At 38.2% G+C, this 12924-nt stretch overlaps 1 protein-coding gene across 7 annotated transcripts in view; it reads right to left on the reverse strand.

Annotated features, from left to right (window-relative positions):
* Window positions 1-12924, reverse strand: part of NCOA1 (nuclear receptor coactivator 1) — a 261841-nt gene that overhangs the window by 31867 nt on the left and 217050 nt on the right. For all 7 annotated transcript variants that reach the window (XM_060309246.1, XM_030858266.2, XM_060309244.1 and 4 more), the window contains one exon: window positions 11582-11896. In XM_060309246.1, coding sequence (XP_060165229.1) covers window positions 11582-11896 — 315 coding nt within the window. The remainder of the gene's footprint in view (window positions 1-11581; window positions 11897-12924) is intronic.

Below are 12924 nucleotides of genomic sequence, written 5' to 3' on the forward strand. Positions count from 1 at the left end.
AGGGCTTCCCGGGGAGGTGAAGGTTGGCTGTGACTCACAGTGGGGGCAATGACACTGATAGCTGAGACCAGGAAAATATAATTATTACTATTTTCTTAATGTTTTGTTTTGTTGCTGTTTTTCTATTATTATTTGTTCTTATTTTTATTTAGCTTTAAAAAATTTTTTTATATTTTTAATTGTTTTATATTTCTATTTCTATGTTACTTTTTGTTGTTCTTTTTCTTTGTTTCTTTCCTTTGTTCTATTTTCTTTTTATCTTTTTTCCTTTGTTCTATTTGTTCTTATCTTTTTTAAATCATTTTTTAAAAATCATTTTTGTGTGTTTGTTTTGTTTTCTTTGCTTTTTCCTTCAGTTCCCATTCTGCTTTTCTTTTGTTTTCTATTTTTTGTTTTTGTTGATTTTGTTTTTAATTGTTTGATTTCATTTTGAGGTTCTTTTGTTTGGTTGTTCTCGTTTTTTCTTCTCTGTTTTTGTTTCTTATTTTTTATGTGTGTATGTTTTCTTTGTTTTTGTTTGGTTTTGCTTTTACCATTTGTTTGGGGTTTTGTTTGTTTGTTTGTTTTTAATTGTTTTTGTTGCTGTTTGCTTGCCCAGGAAATATTAATTGGCGAGAGCTCTCCTGGAGGTCTCCATCTCAACTCCAAGACCCAGCTCCACCAACTGCCTGCAGGCTTCAGTGCTGAACGCCCCAAGCCAAACAACAAGCAAGACGGGAACACAAACCCACCCATCAGCAGACGGGCTGCCTCAAGTTGTACTAAGCCCACAGACATCCCAAAACACACCACCTGACGTGGCCCTGCCCATCAGAGGGACAAGATCCAGCTCCACCACCAGAACACAGGCACGAGTCCCTCCCACCAGGAAGCCTACACAAGCAACTGGACCAACCTCACCCACTGGAGGCAGACACCAGAAGCAAAAGGAACTACAACCCTGCAGCCTGCGGAAAGGAGACCTCAAACAGAGTAAGCCAGACAAAATGAGAAGACAGAGAAATATGTTGCAGACAAAGGAGCAAGGTAAAAACCCACAAGACCAAATAAATAAAGAGGAAATAGGCAATAAACCTGAAAAAGAATCCAGAGTAATGATAGTAAAGATGATCCAAAATCTCAGAAATAGAATGGAGGAAATACGAGAAATGTTTAACAAGGACCTAGAAGAACTAAAGAACAAACAGTGATGAACAACACAATAACTGAAGTTAAAAATATACTAGAAGGAATCAACAGCAGAATAACTGATGAAGAAGAACTGATAAGTGAGCTGGAAGACAGAATGGTGGAAATAACTGCTGAGGAACAGAATAAAGAAAAAAGAATGAAGAATTGAGGACAGTCTCAGAGACCTCCGGCACAACATTAAATGCACCAATATTCAAATTATAGGGGTCCTAGAAGAAGAAGAAAAAGAGAAAGTGTGTGAGAAAATATTTGAAAAGATTATAGTCGAAAACTTTCCTAACATGGGAAAGGAAATAGTTAATTCCAGGAAGCACAGAGCCTCCCATACAGGATAAACCCAAGGAGAAACATGCTGAGACACATATTAACCAAATTAACAAAAAATTAGATACAAAGAAAAAATATTAAAAGCAGCAGGGAAAAGCAATAAATAACATACAAGGGAATCCCCATAAGGTTATCAGCTGATCTTTCAGCAGAAACTCTGCAGGCCAGAAGGGAGTGGCAGGATATATTTAAAGTGATAGGGAGAAACCTACAACCAAAATTACTCTACCCATTAAGGCTCTCATTCAGATTTGATGGAGAAATCAAAAGCTCTAGAGACAAGCAAAAGCTAACAGAATTCAGCATCACCAGACCAGCTCTGCAACAAATGCTAAAGGAACTTCTCTAGGCAGGAAAGACAAGAGAAGAAAAAGACCTACAAAAACAAACCCAAGGGGCTTCCCTGGTGGCGCAGTGGTTGAGAGTCCACCTGCCAATGCAGGGGACAAGGGTTCGTGCCCCGGTCCAGGAAGATCCCACATGCTGTGGAGCGGCTGGGCCCGTAAGCCATGGCCGCTGAGCCTGCTCATCCGGAGCCTGTGCTCCGCAACGGGAGAGGCCACAACAGTGAGAGGTCCACGTACCACAAAAACAAAAAAAACAAACCCAAAACAATTGAGAAAATGATAATAGGAACACACATATCGATAATTACCTTAAATGTAAATGGATTAATGCTCCAACCAAAAGACAGACTGGCTGAATGGATACAAAAACAGGACCTGTATATACGTTGTCTACAAGAGACCTACTTCAGACCTAGGGACACATACAGACGGAAAGTGAGGGGATGGAAAAATATTCCACGCAAATGGAAATCAAAAGAAAGCTAGAGTAGCAATACTCATGTCAGAAAAAATAGACTTTCAAATAAAGACTGTCACAAGAGAGAAGGAAGGACACCACATGACGATCAAGGGATCAAACCAAGAAGAAGATATAATAATTGTAAATATTTATGCACTCAACACAGGAGCACCTCAATACATAAGGCAAATGCTAACAGCCATAAAAGGGGAATTGAGCAGTAACACAGTAATCGTGGGGGACTTTAGCACTCACTCCAATGGATAGATCATCCAGACAGAAAATTAATAAGGAAACACAAGTCTTAAATAACACATGAGACCAGACAGACTTAATTGATATTTATAGGAAATTCCATCTGAAAGCAGCAGAATACACTTTGTTCTCAAGTGCACACAGGACATTCTCCAGGAGAGATCACATCTTGGGTCACAAATCAAGCCTTGGTAAATTTAAGAAAACTGAAATTGTATCAACCATCATTTCTGACCACAATGCTATGAGGTTAGAAATCAATTACAGGAAAAAGAACTGTAAAAATCACAAACACAGGGAGGCTGAACAATGTGCTACTACGTAACCAAGAGATCACTGAAGAAATCAAAAAGGAAATCAAAAAATACCTAGAAACAAATGACAATGAAAACACGATGACCCAAAACCTATGGGTGGCAGCAAGAGCAGTTCTAAGAGGGAAGTTTATAGCAACACAATCCTACATCAAGAAACAGGAAAAATCTCATATAAACAACCTAATCTTACACTTAAAGCAACTACAAAAAGAACAAACAAAACCCAAAGTTACTATAAGGAAAGAAATCATAAAGATCAGAGCAGAAATAAATGAAAGAGAAACAAAAAAAACAATAGCAAAAATCAATAAAACAAAGAGTTGGTTCTTTGAGAAGATAAACAAAATTGATAAACCTTTAGTAAGACCCATCAAAAAAAAAAGGGAGAGGACTCAAATCAATAAAATTAGAATTGAAAAAGGAGAGGCTTCAACTGACACCGCAGAAATACAAAGGATCCTAAGAGACTACTACAAGCAACTATATGCCAATAAAATGGACAACCTGGAAGAAATGGACAAATTCTTAGAAAGGTACAACCTTCCAAGACTGAACCAGGAAGAAATAGAAAATAGGAACAGACCAATCACAAGCACTGAAATTGAAACTGTGATTAAAAATCTTCAAACAGGGCTTCCCTGGTGGCACAGTGGTTGAGAGTCCACCTGCAGATGCAGGGGACACTGGTTCGTGTCCCGGTCCGGGAGGATCCCACATGCCGTGGAGCGGCTGGGCCCGTGAGCCATGGCTGCTGAGCCTGCATGTCCAGAGCCTGTGCTCCGCAACGGGAGAGGCCACAGCAGTGAGAGGTCCGCGTAACGCAAAAAAAAAAAAAAAAAAAAAAAAAAATCTTCAAACAAACAAAAGTTCAGGACCAGAAAGCTTCACAGGAGAATTCTATCAAATATTTAGAGAAGAGCTAACACCTATCCTTCTCAAACTTTTCCAAAAACTTGCAGAGGGCGGAACACTCCCAAATTCATTCTACAAGGCCACCATCACCCTGATACGAAAACCAGACAAGGATCTCACAAAAAAATGAAAATTACAGGCCAATATCACTGATGAATATAAATACAAAAATCCTTAAAATACTAGCAAACTGAACCCAGCAACACGTTGAAAGGATCATACACCATAATCAAGTGGGATTTATATCAGGGATGCAAAGACTCTTCAATATATGCAAATCAATAAATGTGATACACCATATTAACAAATTGAAGAACAAAAACCATATGATCATCTCAATTGATGCAGAAAAAGCTTTTGACAAAATTCAACACCCATTTATGATAAAAAACACTCTCCAGAAAGTGAGCATAGAGGGAAACTACCTCAACATAATAAAGGCCATATATGACAAATCCACAGCAAACATTATTCTCAATGGTGAAAAACTGAAAGCATTTCCTCTAAAATCAGGAACAAGACAAGGGTGCCCACTCTCACCACTAAACATAGTTTTGGAAGTCCTAGCCACAGCAATCAGAGAAGAAAAAGAAATAAAACGAATCCAAATTTGCCAAGAAGAGGTAAAACTGTCATTGTTTGCAGATGACATGATACTATACTAAGAAAATCCTAAAGATGCCACCAGAAAACTATTAGAGCTCATCAAGGAATTTAGTAAAGTCACAGGATACAAAGTTAATACACAGAAATCCCTTGCATTCCTGTACACTAACAATGAAAGATCAGAAAGAGAAATTAAGGAAACAATCTCATTCACCACTGCAACAAAAAGAATAAAATACCTAGGAATAAACCTACCTAAGGAGGCAAAAGACCTGTATGCAGAAAACTATAAGATACTGATGAAAGAAATCAAAGACAACACTAACAGATGGAGAGACACACCATGTTCTTGGACTGGAAGAATTAATATTGTGAAAATGACTATACTACCCAAAGCAATCTACAGATTCAATGCAATCCTTTTCAAATTATCAGTGGCATTTTTCACAGAACTAGAGCAAAAAAATGTTACAATTTGTATGGAAACACAAAACACCTCGAACAGCAAGAGCAATGTTGAGAAAAAAAAAAAATGAAGCTGGAGGAATCATCCTCCCTGACTTCAGACTATACTACAGGGCTACAGTAATCAAGACAGTATGGTACTGGCACAAAAACAGAAATATAGATCAATGGAACAGGATAGAAAGCCCAGAGATAAACCCACACACCTGCGGTCACCTAATCTATGAGAAAGGAGGCCAGAATATACAATGGAGAAAAGATAGGCTGTTCAATAAGTGGTGCTGGGAGGGCTTCCCTGGTGGCGCAGTGGTTAAGAATCTGCCTGCCAACGCAGGGGACACGGGTTCGAGCCCTGGTCCAGGAAGATGCCACATGCCACGGAGCACCTAAGCCCGTGCGCCACAACTACCGAGCCTGTGCTCTAGAGCCCACGAGCCACAACTACTGAAGCCCACGTGTCTAGAGGCTGTGCTCCGCAACGAGAAGCCACCACAGCGAGAAGCCCGTGCACCACAATGAAGAGTAGCCCCCGCTCGCTGCAACTAGAGAAAGCCCGCGCAGCAACGAAGACCCAATGCAGCCAAAAATAATAAATAAATAAACACATTTATTAAAAAAAAAATAAGTGGTGCTAGGAGAACTGGACAGCTACATGTAAAAGAATGAAATTACAACAGTCCCCAACACCATACACAAAAATAAACTCAAAATGGATTAAAGGCCTAAATGTAAGGCCAGACACTATAAGACTCTTAGAGGAAAACATAGGAAGAACACTCTTTGACATAAATTGCAGCAAGATCTTTTTTGACCCACGTCCTAGAGTAATGGAAATAAAAAGAAAAATAAACAAATAGGACCTAATTAAACTTAAAAGCTTTTGCACAGTAAAGGAAACCATAAACAAGACAATAAAACAACCCTCAGAATGGGAGAAAATATTTGCAAACAAAGCAACTGACAAAGGATTACTCTCCAAAATATATAAACAGCTCATGCAGCTCAGTATCAGGAAAACAAACAACCCAATCAAAAAATGGGCAGAAGACCTAAATAGACATTTCTCCAAAGAAGGCATACAGATGGCCAACAAACACATGAAAAGATGCTCAACATCACTAATTATTAGAGAAATGCAAATCAAAACTACCTTGAGATATCACCTCACACTGGTCAGAATGGCCATCATCTCAAAATCTACAAACAACAAATGCTGGAGAGGGTGTGGAGAAAAGGAAACCCTCTTGTGCTGTTGGTGGGAATGTAAACTGATACAGCCACTATGGAGAACAGTATGGAAGGTCCTTAAAAAACTAAAAATAGAACTACCACATGACCCAGCAATTCCACTACTGGGCATATACCTAGAGAAAACCATAATTCAAAAAGACACATGCACCCCAATGTTCACTGCAGCACTATTTACAACAGCCAGGACATGAAAGCAATCTAAATTTCCATTGACAGATGAATGGATAAAGAAGATGTGGTACATATATACAATGGAATATTACTCAGCCATAAAATGGAACGAAATTGGGTAATTTGTAGAGACGTGGATGGACCTAGAGACTGTCAGACAGAGTGAAGTAAGTCAGAAAGAGATAAACAAATATCGTATATTAACGCATAATATGTGGAATCTGAAAAAACTGGTATAGATGATCTTATTTACACAGCAGAAATAGAGACACAGACTAGAGAACACACGTATGGATACCAAGGGGGACGTGGGGGTGGGGGTGGGAGGAATTGGGAGATTGGGATTGACATATATACACTACTGATACTATGTATAAAACAGATAACTGAAGAGAACCTACTGTACAGTACAGGGAACTCTACTCAATGCTCTGTGGTGACCTAGATGGCAAGGAAATCCAGAAAAGAGGAGATATATGTATACGTATAGCTGATTCACTTTGCTGTACGGTAGAAACTAACACAACATTGTAAAGCAAGTACACCCCAATAAGAATTTTTTTAAAAAACTTAGTTATTTCAGACACATGCAATAATGGAGAGAAAAGAAACATTGGCCCTAGATCTTAAACTGTTGTGAGTAAAAAAGTAAATATACAATAGGGAACATTCTATAAAGGTCTGGAAGATGAATGGAAAAGCTGAGGTACTTCTGACTTGGAGGGTACCTGTCTGATGGGTGCATATTTGGGGAAAATCCGACGTAATTTCATTAGCTGGAGAGAAGTATATAAGAAACAAATGGTCTGAGAAAATGGACTATTTATTTAACTAGAAGAAGTAATTACTTTAGACCAGCATTTCCCAAATTGGTGTTCTAAAGAACATTGTTCTGCAGGATATTAATAGATGTGCCAGGAAAATAGCATGCTGTGCTGTATTAAGCATTGGAAATAATGGGTTACACAAGGTGAAACAGATTTCTTTACTGTATTAATTCTATGAGCCTTTAATTGGCCAAAGCACAGTGCAGAGCTCCCAAGAAGGGGATAAACTATGCAATTTATTTATCATGAACCTTTCTTTCTTACATATAGCCATTAACATTTATTATTACCTCCTAGAACAATCTTCTATGGAACATTAGTTTGAAAGATAATATCTATATCAGGCTTAGGATTCCAGGTCATTGGCATGCCTTAACTTTATCAAATAACAAAACAAGCATCCTTAGAAGTGATATCTCCTGATAAACAACCTATTGCTTAAAGGATTTCTTACTCAATGATTTGATATGAATAAACTTCTCAGAGAGATAACAGTAATAATATCATACTGTTTTGTGTTTATACGGTACTTAATAATATATAAATTATTTATAAAATACACGGACATATCAATGTATTTTATTATATTCATATTTAATACATTTAATATATTTTAATATACTATTTGCAAACTAGAAAGCCTATGAAAATTTTATAAGAGAATCCAAAGAGCTGCAAACAGCTATCTCCAAAAAGCTCAATTCTCAACTCTAGTTTCATTCATTTTTTGACTCCCATTAGATTAGAAAACAAATTGATTTGGAGGGAAAAGCCCAATATAATATAAATATTAAAATTACAACTTTCAGGCACTGTGGAATAGGATAAAACATTCAGAATCACGTCAAAAATAAAGATAAGCAATATTATGGTTCTAAAAGGCTCTTAAGTATGAAAATCTACATACTTCTTAAACTCAACAGACCTTGCACATAAGTTTAAATGAACCATAAGTTTTACAAAGATTTATCAAAAAACTCAGTATATGCCAGATAGTATATAAAGTTTTCAGGCTACAAAAGTGAGCAAATTTCTATTTTCTGGGAACTCTCTGTTCAGTGGCAGAGGCCAATACAGAAGTGCAACGCACAAGCGCTATACTGCATATATAGAGATATGTAGAGCAGCACTGGGGGAGCAACTAACTTAGCCTAGGACCTGAAGGCAGGGACCAAGAGCATGAGTGAGCTCATGGAACCTTGAAAGGTGAGAATGCCAGGTGGCAAAGAGGATGGCAGAGTTAACTCAAGGCAGAAAGAACAGCAAGTCTAAAAACAGAAGAGAAGGCAATGAGGATAGGTGAAAATACATTAATACTTAGCGATGAAGAGAAGTAAAATTGCCAGAAGTGTGGGAGTTGGGATTCCAAACTTACAGCTTTATATATTCTTTGAATTGTGAGATAACATGAAAATGAAATGGGTGGGGACAGAGGAAAAATGCTTGAGAAGTAGTACAAGTGAGAAAAGAACCTTAGAAAATAAATCAAAACCTTAGAAAATAAATAGGTTACTTTTAGAAGTAGAAGGAATTATTCTAAAAGTAGCAATCTACAAGGACTTTCTGTTAAAGAAAAATTATTCCTGCCCTTGGAAAAACTCAGTTTATCTTCCCCTCCCCTTGACTGTGTGTACAACCTAACTAATGCTGTGTGCAACAGTCTCACTCTAAGCTGCTTCTTCTTTCTGATTACTAAAATGCTACCCATTTTCCAGTAAGCAGGTCAAATTCTACTTCTTCCAAGGAAGTCTTCCTAAAAGGATCACCATACCCTTTATCTCCTCCAAAACCTTAACCTTTGGGGGTTAGGGAGTGGGAAGAGAGAAGCTGGTAATCCTTAGATTAGAGCTGGTTACACAAATTCAAAAGCCTTTAAAGGTCACATTGCCAGGCTTGTGTTACTAAAGGAGATGTGGTGCTTGAGGCCAGTGGAAGAGCACAAACCCAGCCTATATGTGTAAAATGCACACATGTGCACACATACACAATTCAGGCTTGCTGTCACTTTATCTGCCTGAATGGATTTTTTTCCAGTGCCTTAGCAAGAAGCCCTTCTACAGTAAACCCGAAAGATGATTATCTGGCCAAGAGGTTCTCAACCAGGGGTGACTTCTGCCCCATAAGAAAGAGTTGGCAATATATGACGACATTTTTAGTTACCACAGCTTGGGGAGGGGTTGCTACTAGTATCTGGTGGGTAGCCAGGGATGTTGCTAAACATCCTTCAATGTACCAGTCCCCCAATGCTCATAGTGATGAGGTTGAGAACCCTGATTCAGCCACCACATACATTCTTGCCAAAACAAAGAGTTCTTTAAGGAAGCTTATTCTTTTATCAGGCAGTTTTCATTGCCAGAAACGTTTGCTTTCTGGGATTTAAAAAAAATACTCTTTCTGAGCCACAGTTGGTTTAATCTGCAGATGTGGAACCTGCAGATACAGAGGGCTGACTGTACACTATGTTTTGAATACCCCAAGCTGATTGTATGTTCTGAAAATTGCCCATATCTTTTATTCTTTGTATTCATCTCAGTAACTAGTATAGTCCCCCTAAATATATTTTGTGAAAAATTCAATACAGGGGAACTATTAAGTATTTCTTATTGTGCTATCTAATAATAAATGACAAGTTATAACAAGAAGTAGTTTATCTTAAATAATACTCAGAACGTATTATTGTTTCCTTTGTTTCTGTTTTCTTCTTTCTCTTCCCTTAATTCCTCTTTGTGTCCTTTATTCCACTCCAGCATTTAAAAATTATTCCTTAGTCTACCATTAAAAATATTTTTGGGCTTCCCTGGTGGCGCAGGGGTTGAGAGTCCGCCTGCCAATGCAGGGGACACAGGTTCGTGTCCCAGTCCGGGAAGATCCCACATGCTGCGGAGCAGCTGGGCCTGTGAGCCATGGCCGCTGAGCCTGCGCGTCCAGAGCCTGTGCTCCGCAACAGGAGAGGCCACAACAGTGAGAGGCCCGCGTAACGCAAAAAAAACCCAAAAAACAATTTTTCATCCTATGTCAACTCTCTCTTTCTCCCTTTCATCATCTTCCTCCTTTTAAGTGGAATGGAAGCACATTTTATATTATTTGTTATATTTACTGAATATAATTTTATAATAATAGCTAGTATTTACTAAGTGGGACTACATGCCAGGCACTGTGCTAAGAGCTTTACATCTATGCTCTACATCTATTATCTCATTTAATCTACACAACACCTATGAGGTAAAGGAATTATTTATTAGATTCTTTTTACAGATGAGGAATCAGAGGCTTTAAAAGGCTCAATAAATTGACTATCAACCCACCTCAGATAAGGTTAAAACTAGGACTTGAAACTAGAGCTAACTCTTACAGCCATCTTATTATGCTGCCTGTCTAATATAATTTAGCTCCTTCTTCCTCTTCCTTTGTCTATTAGTAAGGCTCCAGGGAATTTCTTTAAATGTTTTTTTAAAAATTCAAAGCAATATAGACATATGGTTAAAAAAATACAAAAGATTAATAACAAGAAGCAACAATCTACAGTCCCGGTCCTGCTTCCCAGAAACAATACTTTTAACAGTTTGGGTTTTGGGTTCTTGATGATTATCTCTATAACTGCTGCTTATACAATCTTAAATATTTATATCATTATACCTACTCATTATTTGTCATGAGAGAAAATACTTAACTCATCCACAACTCCCAGGACCCCCAAACTATCCCTTCCTCTGTTCTCCTAGTATTATGACATCATTAGGCTTTAATCACTCTAACTACAAACAACATAAACTTCATTTTGTGTTCAATTATAAACAATCTCTCTCTCTTTTTTAAACTTTTTATTTTACATTGGAGTATAGCCGATTAACAATGTTGTGAAAGTTTCAGGTGCACAGCAAAGCGACTCAGCCATACATATACATGTATCCATTCTCCCCCAAACTCCCCTCCCCTCCAGGCTGCCACATAACATTGAGCAGAGTTCCTGTGCTATACAGCAGTAGGTCCTTGTTGGTTATCCATTTTAAATATAGCAGTGTGTACATGTCAATCCCGAACTCCCTAACTATCCCTTCCCGCCGCCCTTCCCCCTGGTAACCGTAAGTTCATTCTCTAAGTCTGTGAGTCTGATAAACAGTATCTCTTGATGCTCTACTTTAGAAATTAATCAATGTTTCAATTTTATTAATTTAATAATTATATGATGTTCATCCTAAATATTTATTTCAAGAAACAAAAGTAAATTCCTTTCAAACTGTTGGTGTCAAAGTACTTTGTTATGAGCTAGAAGTCTGTAATTGAATGAATGTCCCTTATTCTTATCATAACAGACCAAGGATGACTTTGAGTCATAAAGGTTCTGGGCACAGACTTGACACCTTTATTGTAGCAATTGGGCTGTCTTATTACAGAGAGAGAGAGTTAGCACATACCTTTAAAAAGGATCACCAGCTGAACAAGAGTACTCACCTGCTGTTGTCCTTGTAATCGCTGTTGAAGTTGAAGTCTAAGTTGGTTGGGTGCTGCTGGAGGTCTGTTTAGAGTCTGCCTGGTCTGCATGCCCATGCCAGGTGAAAAAGCACCTCGAGGAGGTGTTACTTGAACAGGCATAGTCCCCAGTGAAGGTTTCTGCCTGACCATGCCTTGGAAAGGGCCAGAGAGATTGGCAGTAGGCGAAGGAGAAGAATAAGGCTGGGAATAAAGGTTGGGTCTTTCTTCCATCATCAACGGTGGTGTTGCTTGTTGTGGTGGAAATCTCTCTGATAATACATCTAATCCACCTCCCTGTTGGAAAATAAGCCAGAACATTTTACAAATAAATTTCTGGCAATAAATGACATGCTTCTCTATATGATTTTGGATCTGAGAGCATGTTATCTCTAGAAAGTTTCATAATAATATATTCATGCTGAATTCATGAAGCTCTCCAGAAGTTTGCTACTTAAAGGAATCACTTATAAAAGTTACTTCTGAAATGGAGTAATAGATTAACGGAGATGTTTAAAATCTCAGTAAAGAGATGAAAATATAGTTAAAATAAGGGCCTTACATCAATGAAATAAAGCTACAACGGTTTAAAAAGAACCTCACTGCAAAGTCTAAGAATCAACAAATGTTACATTTAATGGGTTACCATGAGAAGTAGATTCCTAAAGGAGGGATTAATTTTTCTATCTCAAATACAGAATTCATGCTTTTATCTCATTTGAAAAAAAATTCATAGCTGACCTAACAGAATGCAATAGTTAAACTTTTTGACTATTACTCATTGTAAGAAATGTAATGTAAATTGTGACCTATTGTGTGTGTGTGTGTGTGTGTGTGTGTGTGTGTGTGTAACTGAAAACAGAGTTTCATGAAACATAACTTCCCCTTTTTCTGCATTCTGATACTCTGTATTCTACATTGTTCTACTCCATTAAAAAAATACTGATGGCGGCCTCTAGAGTGAATCACAGGAACCCTGAGGATGAACTGACCCTTTTATTCACTATTCCACATCGCGTTGCAGACCTATCAGAGGGAGCCATGTGATAATTGTGGCCACCAGCTGACCCCACAGCCACCTTCTGCCCCCCTTGGACCCACCCAAGAATTTCTGAGCCTTCTTTATGAGAGAAGGAGGAGCTTTAAGATGGCGGAGGAGTAAGACGCAGAGATCACCTTCCTCCCCACAAATACATCAGAAATACATCTACATGTGGAATAACTCCTACAGAACACCTACTGAACGCAGAAGACCTCAGACCTCCCAAAAGGCAAGAAACTCCCCACGTACCTGGGTAGGGCAAAAGAAAAAAGAAAAAACAGAG

Source organism: Globicephala melas, chromosome 12 (genome assembly GCF_963455315.2).
Source record: "Globicephala melas chromosome 12, mGloMel1.2, whole genome shotgun sequence".
Lineage (NCBI taxonomy): Eukaryota > Metazoa > Chordata > Mammalia > Artiodactyla > Delphinidae > Globicephala > Globicephala melas.